General features: G+C 41.6%; 1 protein-coding gene across 1 annotated transcript in view; it reads left to right on the forward strand.

Annotated features, from left to right (window-relative positions):
- The window catches only part of LOC133128880 (zonadhesin-like), a 178874-nt gene that overhangs the window by 137195 nt on the left and 19014 nt on the right, over positions 1-22665 (forward strand). Inside the window, exons 2-3 of the mRNA XM_061242687.1 lie at positions 7563-7711; positions 16052-16298. Coding sequence (XP_061098671.1) covers positions 7563-7711; positions 16052-16298 — 396 coding nt within the window. The remainder of the gene's footprint in view (positions 1-7562; positions 7712-16051; positions 16299-22665) is intronic.

The following is a 22665-nucleotide window of genomic DNA, read 5'->3' on the forward strand; positions in this document are numbered from 1 at the left end:
AGCCTAATTCGCTTGTGTTCACTGTGCGCTGGGGATTCTTATCAACCTTAAAAAGCGCCATTCCATAATCAGCATTCATATTCCCAGAACGGGAGAAAATACCCAAGGTCCGTTACTTCGTCAGCAAATTTCTCCTGCAACTGGGATGCGTCAATATAATACGACACTATTGACATTTTAAATCAAGACATCGTAATTAAACTGTTTTTTTATTTTTTATTGTTTCAACTCGTGCAACCTTTATTGATGTCCCTCTGTGCGGGAACGACACTTGCGGGTCTGAGCTGATGTGTGTGCCACCTCCAGTTATGCTCCTGCTATTTGGCAGTTGACATTCAGGGGTGCTCTTTTTACCTACAAGGAGGATTCGCCTGCTACCTAATCTTATCTGTTGCAGACGGAAAGGTTTTGATGATGGGTGCTCTTGGTGGGGATGGGGGGAGGGGGGTTTCAAATCATAATGGAAGTTTACGGTCTCGATCCCTCTTTCCCTGCGGAATGGGAAAAAAAACAATTCAATGTAGATGGCAATTTGGCTTCAGGACTCGGGACTAAATTTCCATCAGTTAGCTGCATTGCATAGAAGGCCTCAGCTCATTCCTCTGAGGGAATGCAACTATGGCAGACTGAATCAGAAGACTTATGATAGACTGGTTTAGCATATTCATACATGTTTGATGATTGTCTGTAGATAGCAGATGATTAAAGGAGATCAGCGATTGTGACAGGGGAGAAGTGGAGTAGGCCATAGCTGATGTTGAAGAACCTTTCAGATGCCTGAGCCTTCCTGATTATGTGATCCCAGTCAGACGATTTCAGGGCAGGCGTGAACCTCTGTGTGTGTGTGCGAGTGTGTGCCTGTAAAGGTCTGTACAGTATAGTATGTTCATGTACCATATGCACACATGCACCTCTCATACCTGCCTGCTATTGTAGCTTTGTTAGTATGCACCAATGTTCTTCTCTGCTTAAATAAAACAGCTCAAGCTAGGCTTTGAAACAACTTGGTTTTGACCAGTTCACTCTAGCTCCCAGCTTGACACGGTTTGACCAACTCAAGCTATAAACAACCAGCTGTATCGATCAGATACCAGCTACCAGACAAGTAACCAGCACTAACTGGTCGACCAGCTCATACCCAGCTAGACTAGCTTGACCAGGTACATTTACAAGTTAGCATTTCTGGATTTTACAGCAGGGTTAAGAACAAAAGTATTTTTAAAAAATCACCTCTGACAGTCACTTAGCCAGCGGTAATGGTCACTCATCATGTGACATCATGTCTCTCTGTCCCTTCCTCTCTTTAGTCGAAATGATTATAAATTATGGCCTTTTCTGCTTGTCTCTCAGAATTGAGACTGCATGCTACGCCATGCTCTCGTTGATGGTGCCGCGCATACTTTATCGCTCCTGGTCATTTTTCATATGCGCTGGAATAATTGAATAATAAATTGGGAAGGGGGCGGAGGAGGGCTGTTGTCAGTTAAATGGATTGTGCCGGGCCGCGCATTCGTTTCTTGTTCTCGTGAAAACCCGTGGCCTGCTGCTGCGTTCTCGGCGTGAATGCCACAAAATGTGAAAATGCCATTCCCCGGGCGCTGTTAATCAAAGGGAATCCACAATGACCTGTGGGCTTACGACTGCTCCGGCTACGAAAATAAAGAAGCGCTTCTAAATGAGCTCACCAGAGGCTGCTGAAGCCATCTCCCTCGCAGCAACCAGCCGCTCGAAGTTTCATTTCGAACTTATCGGCAGTCACTCATTCAATGCCCTCGAAAGGCCTCCCATCAACCCACACTGTCCACCGTGGAGAAGCTCGAGTTATCCAACAGTTATAATATGTTTTTTTTTTCTTCATAAAAGTAGAAAAGGAGAGTTTTGGAACTTGTTATTGTTGTACTTGGGTGTGCTGGTACAGCTCGCCTGTTTATAATCATGTCTTTAGCAACGACATGTGCGCTGTTTACAAATGCAAACTAATGAAAAGTTAATGTCATGCTTAATTCACGTATTTGTCCATCATGAATTCATGTTAACAACTACATTAGTTAATGCCAGTTCATGAGCCTTATCGTAAGGCGTGACCGAGTACTCAGTCTCATAAGAGAGGAGTGGAGGAAATGGAGGATGCATTTTTTGTGCATTGGGACGCACACCCTGACTTATTATAGAATGAAAGAACCAGAGGAAAAACAGCACCATCTTCCCCTGGGGAGGTTGGTTGGAGATGGGAGGGCTAGGTAAGAGGGACACGCAATAGATACGGCAACCGGCAAAGACTGATTTAATTTACTGCAGAAAAAAAATAACCACTTCAAAGCAGCTCCCCCCAGATCCACCCCCCCCCCCCCATTCCTCAGCGGTGCGGTACCGCAAGCCAACCCTCTGCTTGAACCCTGGCAATTCCGCATCACATTTTACCTGCTTTTTACACTAACTCTGTTTACTCGATCGTTCCCTGTGCGCCCATTCATTACCGACGTCTGCTACAAAGGCACAGAGAGGCAGTCTTTGACTGCATTACGCATTAGCGTCAAGGCTGGGGGGTGGGGTGGGGTGTAGGGGGTCAGCAAAATTGCGCTCAGAGTGATGAATAACAGCAGCGTGCACGTGATGAATTACCGAAGCGTGTGAAACCAGATGCTCCCCCTCTCTTTACACAGTAACCTCGTTTGCCGTGTCAGCAAAATGAAACGTGCTCTCCATTGTAGACGTACTGTAGCTGTATCGGTTTGACTCCAAAGTGACGCTCAATAATCAATGAATAGACTCGCGTTCATTATTCGACCTTCAATCTGTTTAGATTGAATCCGAATAGGGAAAGATAAACGTTGACTGCATTAATTGACCTTCTCAGAGGCCTATTCTTTGAAGGTACCGAACGCCGTAGGCTACACATCACTAGATTGAGCCGGGCTATCTTCCACTCATTAGTCGATCTCTTGATGAATTTGGGGGTGGCAGGGTCATATTTCACGCCAATTATACACTCACTCATCTTAATTTACAGTGGGTGTGATCAATTTGAGGAAGAGGTAATTCACATCAGCTCTTTTTGGCCTGCATAATGATAGTTGACTATTGTGAGGGTGTCGAACGCATGACAGTGAGATCAGTCATGACAACTTTACCTCATTTGTCCAGCGATACCCAATACATTCTTCACTATCGGCACGTGAAAACAAATGCAGTGTTTGTATTTACACTGTAAACATAGGTCACTGAGTAAGGGCAAAAATGTTAAAGTATTAAATTACTTTTCAAATTCTGCCTATTTATGGTTGCATGTTCATATACTAATTGCTGGGCACTGAAATGTTGACTTTTGTTTTGCTTTCCTTTTTCACTGGTTCACTTGAGCACTGTCTGCACAGGTTGTAAAATAAATTTGAAAGTGCACATACAGAATTTATCTTTACTCCACAGACCTATAGCAGGAACTCAAGTCCATGTTTTACCCAGCACAATCATTTCCTACAGTCTTGGTATGAAACACGTTCCAGAATTCACAGATCAGAACATACTGTCGGTTTACAATGTCTACTATTTTCATTACATTACATTACATTATTGGCATTTGGCAGACACTCTTATCCAGAGCGACGTACAACAAAGTGCATACCCATAACCAGGGCTAAGTGAGCTGAAAGACCCTAGAGGGAAGTACAATTTCAATTGCTACCGGTACAACAAAGATAAGGACCAGGGCCTATTTTTTTTTTTTTTTTTTTTTTTTTTTAATCAACAAATAAACAAACAACAAAGCAAAAGTGACCAAACGTAACTATCCAAATACTGCTTACCTAGCCAACTAAAAATACCAAAACACAAAGTAAATCACAAAGACAACAATTAAGGTTCACAGGGAGGTAGGGAGGAGCGCTTGAAGGTGGGGAGAGATTCTACAGTTCTGACCTCAACGGGGAGTTCGTTCCACCACCGAGCCAGAACAGACAGTAGTCGTGAGCGTGAGGTGGAGGTTCGGAGAGGGGGAGGTGCCAAGCGGCCTGTGGAGGCTGAACGAAGAGGTCTGGCAGGGGTGTAGGGTCTGATGATTTTTTGTAGGTAAGCTGGGGAAGACCCCTTAACTGCTTGGAAGGCTAGCACCAATGTTTTGAATTTGATGCGAGCCATGACAGGCAGCCAGTGGAGGGAAGTAAGCAGGGGGGTAACGTGTGAGTATTTGGGAAGGTTGAAGACCAGACAAGCTGCTGCATTCTGGATGAGTTGGAGGGGTCTAAGGTCTATGCCCGCTGTCCTACCTTCTCCCTGAATAGAAAAAAAAGTAAGAATGGACATTTAGCTTCATGTGTATATAGTGCAGAATACAGCTACTCATCTTGTACATTTGCACAAATATACGCATTGTGGAATATTTGTACATTTCAAATGTGCAGAACTGTAAAATTAACAGGAGTCAATTCGCTTTCCAAAGGGTCAAGTGATAGTTAAATTGCTATACATTTACTTCCATTAAGTACAGCAAGTATGTAATTTGCAGAATTGATGGTGTTAGTAATACTGGCAGGGATAGAATTGGTAGCTACTGCTTGTAGCAACAGGGATCGCATTAGTGAAAAACATTATGCTGGCAGTAGTAAACTGTAACAAATGCCAAAACTATTCCAAATGTAAATGTTTGTTTAAGTACAATTTTAAATTGTTTTTAAAAAAGCACACCCACAAAAGGATCTCACAGAAGTGGACTAAGAGCCAGACAAAAGAAAATAAAAGGAAATTCAGGCCTTCCCACAATGGGACCTGAAACATCCCCAAGCTACCTATAAACAACTAAAACACAAACTAAAATAATCCTCCATTAATGCAAACAAAACCAGCATTAAAAAATACACAGTGAGGAAACCCACCACTGGCCAAAACAGGCAGTAAGGAAACCGGCTAATCTGCACAGAGGATCCACAAGGCCAGGTGAGGGTAGTTCCCAATTAGCACAGGTGCAGGCAGTTCCCAGTCAGTATAGTACAGGGCTGTCCAATCTCTGAAAAGGGCCGGCGTGAGTGTAGCTTTAGTTTAGTTTAGTTCAGGGGCGTCAAACTGAATTCCCAGGGGGCCGGAGTGTGTGCAGGTTTTGGGGGTTTCCTTTCAATCAGCTGCCAATTAAGGCCTTGAGAACAAGGCGTGTGGATAGTTTAACCAATCAATGACTTGAATGAACCATGGGTGCCTAGAACACACCAAAAACCAGCAGACACTGCAGGCCTCCAGCACTGGAGTTCGACACCTGTGGTTGAGATAAAACAGGGACAATGCACATTCATAATCATTCCTGTAAATTCACCAGGCTAGTTTCCAACTGTTATTGTATTACTGATTCAAGTAATTAACTTATCATGTTGCATAAAGCAGGATTACTTAGTAGTACTTACTTAGCTGTACAAAGTATAACCCTGGAACAGCTTCAGTCCATTTGGTTAGGGTCTGGGTTTTCAGTGCAGTTATTCGCCTAACTCTGTAATCCTGCTTTGTAGAACAGGGCCCAGGTCGAAAACAAAGACTTGCACCACACTGACCCTTTCTGGATAGGATTGGGCAATAGATGGCAGAAGGGGAAATGCTCATTTACTCATGCTTAACAGTAGCAGAGTGTAACAGGTAACAGTATACAGATGTATGCAATAGTTTGGGCACCACTGGTCAAAATGTATATTACCAGAAACCTCTAAGCAAACAGAAACTGAACCACAGATGCAAAACAATTGCTTGATAAAATGTAAGCAAATTTATGTTTGTGAAATTTTTCATGTCACTTAAAAACTAGACAAAATTAGATCTAGCAGAATTGGAATAATAAGACAAAGAAATTGAAACTCCTGTAGAAGAGCATTAGTTTGTGCCTTCAGCAAGCAAACTAAAAATGTCCCATACTTTATAAAGAGATGAGAGAAGCTGTTGAAGACTCACCATGCACAAATCCCTAATAAAATGTCACCCCATACACCATGTGTGCACTGTAACCTTGAGCTGTGTATTTCAGGTCTTTTCCCCGGTATTCCTTTCCTGGGCTCAGACAAAAAGGGTAAAATTATTCCAAAAGCATTCTTTGACCTATTCTCTTTTTAAAGGGCTTGCTTTGAATTGATTTCTCCATTGGAATGACCTTTCCCATGTGTCTAATGAGGAGAGGTTACCCAGGAGAGATGGCTCCAATGTGTCCATGCTTTTGGAAGCGGGTAGTGCAGTGATGGGAATGTCCTTTACCAACCCACAGATATAAGTGCTCTCTTCCCTTTTGACTGAAGAATCAGTTCAGCTGTGTGTGTGTGTGCGTGCAAGCGTATGTGTGTGTCCATGTGCATGTGCGCATCTGTGTGCTGTGTGAAGAATGTGGGCAGCCTGTTGCCTAGCGGCTGAGGTACATGGCTGGGAATGGCTGGGACCCAGAAGGTTTGTGGTTCAACCCCCAGTGTAGCCATGATAAGATCCGCACAGCTGCTGGGGCATTGCTCCTGGGGTATTTTCCCCTGCTTACTCTAATCTACTGTAAGTCACTTTCGACCGAAGTGTCAGCTGAATAACACATTATTATATTAATTGTTATGCTGTGTAATATACTTACCAAATGCAGGAACTACTTTATGTTGTTCCGATACACAAGTGTAGTGTACACACATAAGAGCCGTGGATTGATATGTGCAAAAAGTAGTGACTTTAAAAAGCATGTCTAAATGTTATCCTTGTTTCTGTGGTTAATTATTTTATGTGGTAACGGACACAACATGCTGTATGTGAATTGTGTGCATTGCAATACAGTGCAATTCTGTGCTACCTTGGTTCATTGGTGGGTAGGCACCTGTTTGTGTGTAAAATGTAGTATTTGTATTGACTATCTACTATTCATGAAAGCTGATTAAGAAAATGATAATAGCCGAACTTCAGTGCTGAAGTGGAGTGGGCAAATGCAGTTATTATTTATTCTGCTATTTGGTAATTAAAATGAAGTAATTAAGATATATTTTCAGTATTTTATCACATAATCACAACCATTCCAGAGCCTGGCAGAGTGTGTTATATTTGCATACAAATGAAACAGACAGGGAACAGGCAAAGGTCTCAAACTCTAGTGGTAATATTTCTTCAATATTGTGATTGGCCAAAACATTTAAGTATATAATTCTCAAAATATGATATAGAAAATGTATTTCCTTTATGACAGCTGATTATATGGGGCTGGTTTAGCATGTGTAAATTCTTTCAGCACATACAAAACTAGTAACACAGCCAATAATTGCTGCAAAACAAAAGCCATGACCAATCATTGGTCAAGTTATTGGTTTTGCATGTGCTCAAAGGTTTTGTATGAGTTCTCGGTCTTAGTAAATCCCTTTGTGTATTAATTTTTTTTTTAAAGATTGTTTCATATTTGGCAAATGAAGATGGTTTTAACATTGGTAGCTTTAGAAATGGGACTTGCTTAGAACAGTTCTCAAGATATACTGCGGTTGTTCGAATTTCGGTTTCTGAAGGGATCAATTCGTTATTTTATGGGGATGGGGGGAATCGAAGTACCTCTCAGATCTCGGTGTCCACTCTCACCGTACCAGGGCAGCGCATCTCGGGCTCAACAGGAAGAGGGCCTTCATACCTGCGACACTTCTGGATGAGCGCGTATTGCCGTTCCTCTTTTCAAGCCACGCAGCCAGGCAGAAGCCGGCGCTCCCGTGCCGAACCCCAGAGGCTATCGATCGGCGCTGTGAGTGGGGTGTGAAGCCAGGAGCCGCGGGGGGTTGGAGGAGTGCGGGCTGAGCCTCCTGCTGCGTCCCAAATCCTGGGTCACCTTGGCGGCCGTGCACTGCGGCTACCTCACACGCAGGCCTCTGCGCTTGATTAGCAATCAGCCCAAGTGTTTCTAATCGCCTTTGCAGGACCTTTTATAAAGGTACGGCTTGCTGCGCCATTCTTTGACAAAAATGCTGCATTGATGTTCCTGCGTTTCGTTCCTGATACCCCACTATTGTCTTTAGCATTGACTTGTCATTGGCACATTCTAGTATTTTCTTAACATTATTCATTTCCCCTGGTTATTGGTCAGTGGTCAGGTTTTTTTTAATGGGCCAATGGCCACTTTAAAGTCGTTCTATGTGTTATGTACGATCCAGGGAACCCAGACGCAGACCACAGGATAATCCAAAAGAGTAGTTTTAATGTCCAGTAATCACAAGCCAAGAGATCCAAACACAGCCAAAAACGAAAAGCAAAAGAATAGTCGAAAAAACAAGCGAGAGTTCAAAATCCAGAAAATCACAGGGCGAAGGTACAGTAGGGCAAAAGCAAAGTCGAAGTCAAGGCAAAGGGGTGTCTTTCAAGAATCTCTATAACAAGGCTTACAAACAATCGGCACTTATCAAGATCAACGTTCTGACAACGAAGCATACTGAGACTGAGGTTTAAATACAAGAGGGAAGGTGACAATCTAGGCGGGGCAGAGGAAAAGGTGGGCTAAACAAATGGACAACAGGTGGGGAAACACAATAGGGTAATGACATAATAACGGGAGGGAGACGAAAACGCGGACTGGATGCACGAAACAAAACATGCAAAACATACGGCTCCGGATTAGGGAGTAGACATTTGCATAGTTAGAAGACGTAGTGATAGTTAGAGACAGGTGCGAACACTTCGCTGAAACTAAACGAGTAATCAGGGATAGCATAGGGAGGCGGAGTTATAGAACAGTGCAGAAATACTAAGAGATAGCGTTAGTGAGTTAGTTTCGTGAATATTTCTAAACTACCCAATAAAAGTGATTGTTAGTTAGTTAGACAGACAGTAAGTGTATTAATCGGATTAGTACTGTACAAAACCTAGATTAGTAGTAGTTAGTAAGAATCGTGCTTTACAACATTTACCTATCAAGAAAAAGCAGGAAGTAAGAATCGCAAGTTTTAGAAAAAATGTTGAACCCCGAAAAACTACCGTAACCACCCGAATAGTGGGGCACGCAGACAGGGGAGTGACTAGACTGATAAACATTCAGACGTAGACATAACAGGGGAGGACAATAGAGAACTGTAATGGGAAAACATAAACCAGGTACTATGGGAAATGAATCATAAACAAGAATAAACATGAAAACATACAGAACAAATACAGAAACATTACACTGTGACTTTGAATCTTATCCAATCGGCACCTGGCACAGTAGCTACATCTGGCACTGGAAGGTGCAAGGACAAGGGCCATAGCCTGAGACCACATTGTCCACTCTTTCTGCGTTATCGGAGGTGGAAAGTCCAAGCGACAGAAAGAAAAGGTCTGGGCATGTGTCTCCTCCACCCATGAACTGATCTGCCAGCTGATTTTACTAATTAGTTCTACCTCCTGGTTGAATAATTGTGCTGATGAGCAAATCCAGGTGATTGGTACCAAATACTATACTGGGGGGAACTTTAAATTTTTGAACCTGAATTTTCCACATCAGTATGTTCGACTTCCCAGAATGTTAGACTCCATTTCTGCAAGTGAAAGGAAACCGTTGTGAATTGTGTATGGCTCCAATAGCACGCACCCAGTTTTACTAAATACATAAAAACGTGCAATGCAATCATACAAAACATCTTAAGTAAGCATGAAGTCATTTTATATTTAGTGGGAAGCAATTCCATTTTTCAAAATGCATATGCAGTATGTCACACTGGCCATACAAAACACAAGAAATGCACTGAGCTGCATCAGATATAATATAAGCATACATAAAGCGGTCAATACTTTAATCAGATAATTGAGAGACTTAATCACCTTTGTTCCACATATTATGTGCGATACATACCTAATCCATGAAATGCATTCAAATGCAATGGTTGCACACAATGAAAGAATCCAATTTATTTATGGGCCCGTGGTTCTCAATTAGTTTTAGGATCCATTAGTCATCCCACCGTATCTGTTGTATTTTATAGAAATCTCGCCACACTGAAATTAAATGCAATCCATAAATTTATTAAAATCAAACATAAATCCATTAGAGTCATTAGACGTTGCGATAAATTTGTCCCGCGGTAAATTACAATTTTACGGGTTTGCGATGTTCTTCGATTGAGTGCATTTTTATTTCCACATATACCCTGCCATAAAAGGACCGAAAACAATTAATTTTGCCGCACCGCTGTCTTTGTAGACTTTCTGGTTTTCTTGTTGCATTTAATTAAATGTAGGACAAATGATTGCTTGTACGTTTATGGAATTCAACAAGTCTATGTCTCTGGGACAAAAAAAAAACCTTGGCAGCCGAATTCATAATACCGAAATATTATTATCACTTTTCAATCCATTAGCGTAGCTCAGTGTGCCAGCGTGGAAGAGATGAACGGGTGCCAAACACAGTGCACCTCGAATTTAACCCCGCAGTAGAGAGTAGGGACATTAAACCCAGCTGTTGGAGACTGTTGGAGTGAAAATGTTACATTGTATATTTTAATTTATAGTGTATATTTATTTAATATTCTATTTTTACTATCATAACTAATCGATATCATTAACGGTTACGGTGAATTTGTCTTCAGCGCAGTAGTTAGTTCAAGGTCCTCTGTCGTTACACTAGTGTCAGCAGTGGGATTGTGGAGACGGGGCCTCCACAGACAGGAGTGTGCCTGACAGGGTGCGGCAGCCTGTGTTTGTCACGTGAGTGTGAGGACGCACTCTGTGGGGATGTGGCTAGCGGTGCAGCAATCTGTTCTGGTAACGGTGAGTTCACTTTTAGCCCAGTGGTTAGTGGAGCGGCCTCTACCCCTGGAGACTCAAGTTTATGCCCGGTGACATGGCTTAAGAACAGCATGTTTACGTATAACCAGGGACTGGGCCTTATCTTGTCCACGGTAGAATCAACAATGACCATTAGAACCCAGCATCTCTGACCATGGATCCATAGTACCAACCTGCAACTCCTTTAATATTGGATATATTAATATTGGGGTCATACAACTAAAAATTTTGTGAAGGGCCAAATTTCTGTTTAGTAACCATTAAATGATGTTCCGGTGATGCTCAATGTGTGACTGTGCTGCAGACAGTGATGTGAGCCCGTCAATATTATCATTAGTCATGATTTTTCTCCTAACCGAGGTGTCGTCCGTTTTTACCTCCGACTCAATGTAATTGTATATTTTGCAGCTTGAACCACACCTGTCATATCAACAATGTTATGGAAATGTATGTGTCACAGTTTACGAAATGGCAGAGTAAAATTTGACATTTACACAAAAATCTGAGCAACAACAAACCGACTCCCTCTCGCACCCACCTCCACGACTGCGCCCAAATATTTTTCATTATTCGGCGCGTCTTCTAAGAACACCTTCCCACACTGCGGCGGTAATCTTTTTAAAGAGACGGGAAAAGAAAGCAAGTAACGGAAAGGCTGCTTTGAAGATCTCGCCTGGCGGAGGGAGATATGGACATCAGAGGGCGGACTTTAAATCTCTGCGTAGCGGTGTGTGGAGCGACTGAGCTTGTGCGTACTGTCAGCCTGCGAGACCGCTGCCTGGTGGGCCAGGATTTCTGATTAGCCGCCGGGGGTGTGGCGATTCCCGCGTATCCCTCGGTAACACGATTATTGACGAAGGCGCGAGGAGCAGGCGGCTTTTAGTCACTGTTGCTATGTCCCCGCTCTGCAGTACGGAACACTTGTTGTCATTGTCGTTTTAATTGGCTGTTTTGCTGGTAAATAAATTTGGGCTGCGCCACTGAGCTCTGTATCTTTGAAACTTGATTTGTGTCAGACTTAAAACTTGATTACAGGGTGCATGAAGTGAGTAATCAAAAATTTGTATGAGGGGGGAGGCACAGGTTGTTTGACTTATTTTCCATTGGTGGAAGGGGGAGGCTGCAAACAGTATCAAAGACAGGGACAATCATCCTCTTTTACACATTATTCTGTGGATTTAAAGTATATATAAGATCTACAGTAATATGAAGTCAACCGTTGCCAAGAAAACAAACCAGATGACATAGAACTGGATGTTTGAAGTAGATGTACAGTACATAATGCTCAACAAACAGACAGCTGCTGGGTGGCTCAGTCGGTTAAGGCACCACGCTGTGGTGCATGGATTAGCTTCACAGCCTGGAGTGCTGACTGTGGCTAGTGGCTCCATAGGGTGATGTACACTTGCCGATTGCTTCGCCCTGGGTTTGGGAGGGTTAATTCGGTTAGGGATCTGCTTTCATCGCTATCTAGCCACCCCTGCTGCTGCTGGTTGATCGGGCAGGCACCCAGGGACCGCATGCTAAATCCTCATATGAAAGTCTCTGACTACGCTCTATGTGAGATGTGTGTCACAGAGTCTGTGGTGTTAAAAGACACAGCTGGTGACACCGCATGTTTTGAAGGAGGACCGTGGATGTCTATACTCTCCAGAATTGGCAGTGGGCTTGAAGGCATGAATATAGCTGCGGTTGCAGACAATTGGCCATTCCAAATTGGGGTGAGAATTGAACATGCTCAGCCTCGTGTTGGGTGCCAAATTTATACAAAAACAGAAATAGAGATCTTCTCATTTTCCATTCAACCTCTGACTTGTTGCACTCTACGCCTGTACCAATGCCAGAGCTGCACTGTACAAATGGAGCCCAGTAACATTACATTACATTACAGGCTTTTGGCAGACGCTCTTATCCAGAGCAACAAACAACGTACAACAAAGTGCATAACCATAACCAGGCACAAGTGCGCTGAGGACCCTGAAGGGAAGAACAGTTCCAAGTGCTATAAGCAACCACATAGATAAAGGCTTGAACCCTTTAGATTAATCTGGTTAGAACAAACCAACCAAGAAGCAGCAATAAAACACTGTTGCGCTTCAGATGCAGTTCTGCTTCAGCTTTCCCCAAACTCTGAAGTGTTGATGACCTAGTCTATATGTCACATGAAATGTGTTTGTGTTTTAATCCCCTCCTCAATTTTCCCTTCTGACCTCTTCATTACATTACATTACATGTCATGTCATGTCATGTCATTTGGCTGATGCTTACAGTTGATTAGACTAAGCAGGAGACAATCCTACCCTGGAGCAATGCAGGGTTAAGGGCCTTGCTCAAAGGTCCAACGGCTGTGTGGATCTTATGGTGGCTACACCGACCTTGCGGGTCCCAGGCAGGTACCTTAACCACTACGCTACAGGCCGCCCTCTTCAGCATGCACCTGACCTTTTCATCAGCCCGGACAACCCTTAACGCACTGCATCATTGTCCCATCTTAGCATTATGAAGAGATTTATCTCCATAAACTGCATGTGAGACTGCTAAGCTATCCCTCTCTCCAAGCTATGGAGTGATGGCTCCTCTAGCTCCTGCAGGGATCAATAGAGTTGTTGTTTGAATGTTTGTCACATTGCTCATCCAAAGTCAACGTGTCTGCAGCGGTGATGGAGTGTATTTTAAGCAGTGGCTGCAGGGAGTAGAAAGCCAGAGAATCCTCTTTAAGGTCTTCTACATCTCTCCAAATAAATGAGATTAAACTCTAGTCGATTAGATCACTTAGACATGTACAGAAAAGATTCATATGCACAACTACTGTGCTTTGTCCAGATGATTTATTTAGGTCCTCTAGATGCAGGAAGAATGTGGCTGCATTTAGAAAAATGTTTCATAATGCTACTTTCGTGTACTCGTTGTAATTATATATAAGGAAAAATGTTATTTTACTTGACTGAATTCTGTATATTTTAATCATTCCATCATGCAGATCTCTTTGACATGGAATTATAATACGCCCTTAAGCGCATTCTTTAAAATAATATGTCTGTATTATACATCAATACAAAATGCATTTACATTTTGAATTTATTTAGCAGACTCTTTTAGCCAAAGCGATTTACAAAAGTGCATTTCACATGATAAGCAGACACCAGGAGAGCTAAGATATATCTCATGACATCAAGGTGTATGCATTAAGACTAAGAAGATAAAGCAAGGTAATGTTCTTTATTGTTAAATGGAAAACGTGATGTACTGTATCATCTGAAAATGTGAGTTTTTAGATATTTGTAGATGACTGCCAGTGAATCTGCCCTCCTGACTGATTGGGGGAAAGTCACTCTACCATCGGGAGAAGAGGGCACAGAAGAGCTGGAGCCACACTATCCACCATCAGCCCTGCAAAAAATGACTTTTTTAGTCTTGTAATGAGATTTTAATAAAATATTAGCTTGTTGCTTTGTAGGTGAGGCCTCATTAAAATTTGCTTGAAACAGTTTAATAACATACATTTTCTTACCCCACATCTTGAAATGAGTCAAACTGTTTCAGTGGCACTATATTTGTCTTATTTAGTAAAGATTATACTGTAAATCTATAATCTTTGCCAAAGAATTGAGTATTGACTTTTAGTTTTTTTGTATTTTTCGGTAGTTTTCCATCATACAGAACATTTTGGTCATAACTGTAAACATTGGTTAGATAGTTTGCAGTATACCAGGTCCTATACATTCCTCCTCCTTGGAATTGCCGATGTTCTGCTTCCAGCGAAGAAACTTGGCAAAATGACATTTACCGCACATATCAAAGACGATTTATCAACACCAATTAAACTTTCTGTGAAATATTGCTTATGATCGGTGCCGACCTGCAAATTGCAATCCTTTTTTTCATGTCACTTCCAAGAGAGGAGGCCTTAACTGATTAGGAGCACAGAGCTGGGCTTTCCTCCTGATTGACAGGTCCGTCTCTTTCCCTTTTCTCTCTTTCATTTTCCTCCCCGCTGAAATAAACAGCTCAAGCTAGGTTTTGAAACAGCTGGTAGCTGATTGACCAGTTCAGACCAGCTCCCACCTCAACATGGTTTAGTTGGTTGACCAGTTCAAATCAGCTCATGACATGGCTCAAGTTATGTTTTGAAACTGAGACAAGCTACCAGTTGCTCATAACCACCTTTGTGAGTTACTGCTGGGTATATTTGTTCATGCTGGTTGACCAGCTCATACCCAGCTAGACCAGTTTGACCAGCTCAATTTTCATGCTTGCCATGCAGGGCTCTCACTCACACCCCCTTCCTCTGTTCTGCTCCCCCCTTTCTTGCCGTCTGTCTGTCTCTCTCCCTCCCTTTCTCTGTTCATCAGTGCCTCTCTCCCCTTGTAGATAGGACTGTACTTCCGATGTCTCTCCCAGAGTATTGTTACCTCTCTCTGTGCGTCTGAGGCCCCAGGCACCCTCTCTACAGTGGAGCTAAGATGCATCATTCTCACTTTTTGCATTCTTGGTTTTCATTTTAGCACACAAACAGGTGATATCAGCCCACGGCAGATGCGAAGCCAGATTATAAAACCATTTTTCCCCACTTAGACAACCCCCACTGAAGATGGAGGCTAGTCCCTCAAGAATTGTTTTCTTTTTCCTTGTCTTCAACATCTGTACATCGGGAAAGGTCTCTGTGGGTTTACTAAGACATATATAGAGAGATTTAAAACAGATAAAATAGATAGTCAGTGTAAGAAGAAGATTTGTTTCACTGCCACAGTCCTACAGTAAACAAAGCTTAAGCCTATGATTTTCTTTTTAATAGAAAAAACGTTGATTGTCATGTCAAATTTCCAATTTCATACACAGCAGGGAAATGATCAGATAACAGTGTCTCTAGGGATATTCCCCTCACATTGTCCAAATGTGTGATTACCTCCCGGATAAGGTATTATCCACAGATCTCCCTTAAAGACAGTGGGTTGTAAAATGCCAGGTGTTAGCATAAAGCTAGAAACTTTGCTTTGCAGGGTAGAGGACAGTGAGTTTCCGGGCTTAACTGCAGAGGAGTTGGCAAGGTCAGCACAGAGGGGGGGCCTCGCTCCCAATCGATATGGATCTACTGCAGCCTCCAAAACCTTTCATGAGATGAGCTTCTCATAACGATCTCCTCCATTCCTTAAAAAACTGAAAGAGTGAGAGAGAGAGTGTGAGAGAGAGAGAGAGAGAGAGAGAGAGCGAGAGAGGAGAAAGTCCTTCAAGCAGAAACCGAGTCTCACTTTGATCCGGTCCATCTCGAGTCTTCCTCCTCCCACTCTCTCGGAGCTGGATGCCCATTAGACCTCTGTGTTCTCCACTTCAGAGGGGGACGATCGATGTAGAGCGCAGCGAGACGCCTGTGACCGGCGGAGGCCTGCCGCGCGGCAGCGGGGGGCTGGGAGAGGTTGAGGCCCGCGGGCCACGCCCGTTTTCCCACGAAGCCACCAGGTCTGATTCTGATGAGCAGATACACCGAACCGGATCTATCCGCCCCTGGAGTCTGCACTGTACTGTCTCCTGCTCCCTGCGCGTGAGTCACAACTCATCTCAAAAGCTCTGTGAGAACCGCAGTCAGGGCTGCTCATAGGAATTCATGACTACGCGTGAAGCAGACTGTCGGAAGGGCAGGTTTAGGGGTTTTATTAAGACTTAATTTTCCTCCATGACAGTTTATGGCATTTATCATAGTTGTCGACTGACATTTTGAAATGCATACGCAGGAGATGCGTAAGCTTGATAGTGAGGCAGTTAAATAACGTGTCACCATGCTAATTTTGTCTCATAAAAAAATGTCTAATAATAGATCAGTAGTGAATTGTACTGACTAGGTCAACACATAAGATCTGTAGTTTTTAACCAAAATCAACCAAAGCTAGACTGCTCTGATTTTACAAGGTAAATGTGCATTGTGCAGAGAATTAAGTAGGACACACTGCCCTCTGGTGGATGTAAGCAGAACTATTTAATCTGGTGCCTCTGCTATTGTGCAAAATAATTTCTCCAGACATCAGATACCAGGCATCCTATGGCAAGCAAGTTCCTGATTGGACGGCCGTGATGTGTCACTACAGTGAAAAGGGCAAGGCTTAGGAAAACAAAGTCACCCTCCTTGCTCTTCATGCAAGGGTAAACATGATCTCCTCATACATGTACAAAGGCCTCCATGAGCGGTCCCCTAATGTTCCCTCATCACGGGCCAGCTCCCACAGAATTTCTATTGCGTAGTATGGTAGAAGGTCAGTGGTCTAATGGCTGTAATATGTCATATATTGGCCACAAAGAAACCCCCCGCGTACATACTCAAAAAGTTTCAAAAAGCAACATAGAAGTAGATTTCAATTCTAGTATGTGTAACTTATCTTCACTTTCTAATATATCAAAAATATATTAGATTTTTTCTTTTTCATTTTTAACCCTTCTTCATAAACCCTGTCGCTTGTCACAAATGCACTGCACCTTACAATACAGCAGCACTGCCCTCAGCCTAGAAAACAAAATAATATGAATGTATTGGCATTAACTGTTACAGTGTCGATGTACTGATAACTGCAAATATTCTAAAGAAATATATTTTTACATTAGAAATTGTTTCAAATGTGTCCTGTAGCGCTTAAAGGTACATTACTGTAGGTAATTTCGGACTCCTAACGGTCAAAAGAGGAATTGCAGCAACAAACACGCTCAAACCACAACATTTACTGTTTTGGAAAGTTAACAGTGACAAACGCGATAGAGCCTGCCCTCTTTCCGTAGTGTTCTAGTAAGAAAATGTTCGCGGAAGAGGTGACTTCACAAAATGTTGAATTTTGTGTAAACTCTATATGTTTTGTCTTTTTGAAGTTTTCACTTCAGCTAACCAACTATGTTATTTGGCTATGGAATTAGCTGGCTATATAACTAAGATATGATGGTGTACCACAAACGATGCAACTGCAGCTTAGTTTCAGACAAATAAAGATTTAGCTAAACACGCATGATTCAACACGTAAAGAGATAAAAGGAACGTGTAGCTTTCCAAATTGCACCCCAGACAAGAGATCACTGAAACTCTGTATACTATTGCTTATTGTCCAAGCGAAGAATACATATCTTGTTATAAAACGACCATTTCGTTATCGGTAGCAACAAGCAAATTAGCTATTAGTTAGCTTGGCGAATTTACAAATATCAACCTGAGACACAACGCCTTTGCAACAATGCTTGCAACGCTGGCTACTATATTCGTATTGGATATTTGTACATTCGCGGAGCTAACTATGGCTAATTTGCTTGTTGCTACCGATAGCGAACTGGTATTGTTTTATAACTAGATATATAGTCTTCGCTTGGATAATAAGCAATAGTATACAGAGTTTCAGTGATAGCTTGTCTGGAGTGCAATTTGGGCAGCTACATACGAACAATCAGAATAAGCCCCCACGCCATTGCTGTGGCAATTAGAACCATTTCTCATTTTGAAACCAGAATTTAAGGACTACAAACACAGACAGAGGGTGAGTCAACATGTCACTGTCATGTCAACATGTTGCTTTTTCAAAGATAGGAAGGGATTTACAATGGTCTTGTAACAATGTTTTAGCGCAAAGATCTTCCCTATTGTCCCTTTAAGGCCACTTTAAGAATTTAACCTCCAGGCTTTGAGGGGTGGAGGGGTGGCAGCAATTGAATGAACTTCCTCCTGACACACTTCAGTGGCCCGCCGTTCTTCACATGCCGTAACTAACTACTTTCAGACGCCAAGAAGTATTCCAGAACAATCATTGGCCTGACTTATTAGCTTTGCAAAAAAATCTTTATCGCAGGGCATCATTAGGTGGGAACATCATAAAACACAGGTGTTCAATGGCAGCTGTAGTCAGCTTGTGTGAAGAACACAGAAGCACATATCTGTACTGCCCCTGTGCATGCAGTTGTAAAGTTTTGCTGGAGAACCGATCCTTTTACATAAGCTCTGCGTTGCATGTCATCTACAGAGTAAAGAAATAGAGTACACCAGTAAGAGAGGAATGTAGGTGTCTGCTAACACGGGACGCACCCATCACCTTGTTAATGGGCAACCAGATGACCAGGAAATTCTGCTCACGGACTTTCAGTCTTTACGTAACATCAGTGTTCCCCCAATTATAAGAGCATTATTAGACTTCAGACCCTGATAAACAGTCTTGTGATACAAGATGCTTGGGCCCAAGAGGGGATTCAGTACATTGCTTTGAGGGTGAGGCCTTATCAACGATGATAGCCACCTCTCAGCTATCCGGAATTGGTCAAAGTGCAGCAGTGTGTGTCCGTGTGTGTGTATACTGTCTGTGTGTGTGTGGGCTTGTGAGGTCCATCTATCTGTTAAACTTACTGTACATCCTTGACCTACATTCAGTGTACAGAAAAAGTATCCAGTGTAAGATTATAACAGGCCTGTGGCTTGGGAGTCTACATAATGCTGCGAAAGTAAAGTACATACAGGTGCCGATGAAAGGAACATACACTGTATGTTCCCGTGGCCTTTAAGCAGCCTGATAACAGCTAGACAGATGTAACAATGCAACTGTGCAATTTTAGCCATGTGCTTTGGAGAAGGTAATTATATGCATTTAAATATAATATGGGCATATTACTGATAAAATCAGGTACACTGTCTTGTCAGATATACACTCAGTGAGCACTTTATTAGGTATTTATTTGACTTGGTTTTTAGACATATTAAGCCTTCTACTGCAGTAGCCTATCCACTTAGAGGTTTGAGGCATTGTGTGTTCAAAGATGCTCTTCTGCATACCACTGTTGTAATGTGTGGTTATTTGCATTACTGTCACCTTCCTGTCAACTTTGATTGGTCTGGCCCTTCTCCGCTGACCTCTCTCTTTAAAAACAGCTTTCTACCCACAGAACTGCTGCTCACTGGTTTTTTGTTTTTCGCACCATTCTCTGCGAACTCTAGAGACTGTTGTGTGTGAAAATCTGAGGGATCTGAGAATCTCACTCAAACCACGCTGTCTGGCACAAACATTCCACGGTCAAAGTCACTTAGATCACATTTGTTCCTCATTCTGACATTTTTTGCCAAGATTTAGTAGCACTTTGTTGAATTCATGGTGCCATTGATCTTTAATAGGTTTGGTCTCATCTGACCATAGCACTCTCTTTTAGTCATAATTCCAATGAGGTTTGGCAAACTCAAGATGCTTGGTATTGTCTATTTAGGGTTTTTTTTGCTGGCATGGAGGTGCCATTTTATGTTTTTGATCCTAAGACACAACCAATCTCTGCAATTCTTAAACTGCAATCTTTGGGTTACTTGTGGCCTCCCTCACCATCTGCCATGGGACAATATGCACTCTACTCTTCCTGGCAAGTTTGCTACCATTCCATATGTTTCTTTTCATCATTGCCCTTACAGTGCTAAGTGGTATGTTTTCTCTCTTTTTGTACCCATTATCCATCTGTGACTTCTGACTTGAGAGTCTTTTGGGTTTTTGAGTGCTTGCTACCTCATTTTTTATATTCTAGTGAAACAGAAAGTGATGGAATGACGCAATATAGTTCCTTTCGACTAGCGAAATGTTTTTGTTTTTGTTTAATACATTTTTATTGCCAATTTCACTTAGATTATATCTAAAATAATTGTTAGGGGTAACTGTGGTTTTCAGAAAAAATTACATTACTAAATAAAACACATTGAAACATGAGAGTAAATGTATTGAAATAAAAGTGTATAGTTTTTTCTGTATGTTTGAACAAAGAGTATATATAATTATCCATATAGTTTATTATGCAATATGGATAATTATATATTTGTTTCCATTTTTATGGAGCCACATGGGTCAACCATTCATTGTAAGCAAAGAATATGCAATAAAGCACTAAACATGACTGCTTTCTTACGTAACATGTCCCAAACAACGTTTAACTGCTATGTGAATTGTTTGATTACAAATCTAAATTTCTGCAGTACAGAGCCAATTCAAGCAAAAATATGTCTTTATCCCAAACATTATGGAGCTCACTGTAGGTTCTGAAGGCCCTTACAGCAAGCTTTGGCTTTGCCATGGCTTACTAAAAATGCTTCATTATTTTATGAACAATTAGAAGGTACTATTTTGACTAACCTGGAATAATTACTGTGTTTTGATTGTCTACCGCAATCCCTGAAGTTTGTAGGTCTGATGCTCACCTCAAGCTTTAACCAACCAGGATTGTGGGTAATGGTCCTGAAATACACCCCGGGTGTACAGTACATCAAATGAAAACAGCAATACCGTAAGCTCTGGGATACCCAGTTTATGTAAAGTGAAATAATGAGAAAGAAAGTTATTTGGAGGCTTCACCTGTTTCTCCTGGCTATTTCAACAACCTTCCATTTGTATGTAACACTGCTCTAACTTCATGAAATATCTTGAGCAAATGCTTCACCAAAAGATAAGAAGAAAAAAATTATCTCCCTGTTACATTCTTATCTTTCCTGTTCTTACCATGGCATGGTAGCATTTTTACATATGTGAAACAAAGGATCAGTGATCGTCAGGTCATACTAGTAAACTGCATATCTTTGAACAGTCCTTTAAAAAATAGCACATTCTGGTTATGTAATGTGCTTGTGGACTTTTGCTGTGCTACAAGCAAAATGTAAAATGTGCACACCAATAAAATATAATTAGCTAAATAATATTACTGCAATTTGCAGAATTTAAAAAATACCAAATGGTTTTTATGCTTCTGCTTTTATTCTTGCAATCAAGAAACAATGGTGTAATACTGTATACGTAAGTATTGTAATGCAACAAAGTGCAACAAAGATTAATTATAGCATTATCAGTGCCCGTCCACTAATATTCTATTGCAGTAATGTTACAGCAGTGTCATACAAAACCAGTTACAAGATAGATAAGGGTTCATAAAACAGCCCAAACATTGAGCTGTATTGTTTTTAAGGGCGGTAGTGCTGCTTTACGGTCCATGTTTCAGAAAAGCACTTCATCAGATTTACATCAGTACACATCCAGCTCCAGTTTTGTTTTTCGGAATGTGTGTGTATGTGTGTGTGTGTACCTGTACATGCATGCAACCGTACATACATACACACACATACACACACATTCTTCTTTCTGGGCAATGACCATTCCTTGTGGTATGCAATGAATGTTCTGCCCTTATCCTCAGAGAAATCTCCCAGTCTACCAGCATATTGCAATAGTCTTCTCAGTAGTTTTCTTCAACTAGATTATCCATTAAACAGGAGAGTTGATTAATGCATTCTCGGTGCCTATATGGAGATGTATCATTTTTATTTATCAATTTATAATAATTTTTCATTATATGGTATAAATGTATTAGCATTATCTTCATCTCAACAAGTATTATTTTCATAGTCATTGGGGGATCCATTGGGCTATGAATATCATGACAATCAAGATATGGTTGTCATGTACTAGCTGTTTTATTATGTGGGGGAGATGTTCTGCCTTCCATACATTTGTTGGACACAAAGGAAGGATTTATCATGGGAAAGTTCCAGTGCGAACTGGTTCCAGAATTTTCTCTCACCTAGTCTACAGGTATGGAGCTGCACCACATGTTCCCAAAACTTAAATGTCAAACTGAACAGCTAAGTAAATACCTGTGATTAAACATTAATCCCTACAGTTCTAAATACCCCACAGCAAAAGCACTGTTGAAATCTTTTTCTTTTTTTGGCAATTACCATTAGGAACAGGTGACTAACTTCCCATAAACCACAAGACTTCCATTCCTCAGCATAAGACTGGGAACATGTTGGTTGATAATGAAAATGATAAATGGAACTTGTTGCTATGGTGTTTTGTATATTCCTATTATTGTTTGAATAAATAATTCATATCATATAAATGGCTTCAGATGGGTTTTGTTCAGGTTTGAGTGAATATAGACACTGCATATTACATAACCCACACTAAATTAAAGTAA

The sequence above is a fragment of the Conger conger genome, chromosome 5, assembly GCF_963514075.1.
Source record: "Conger conger chromosome 5, fConCon1.1, whole genome shotgun sequence".
Lineage (NCBI taxonomy): Eukaryota > Metazoa > Chordata > Actinopteri > Anguilliformes > Congridae > Conger > Conger conger.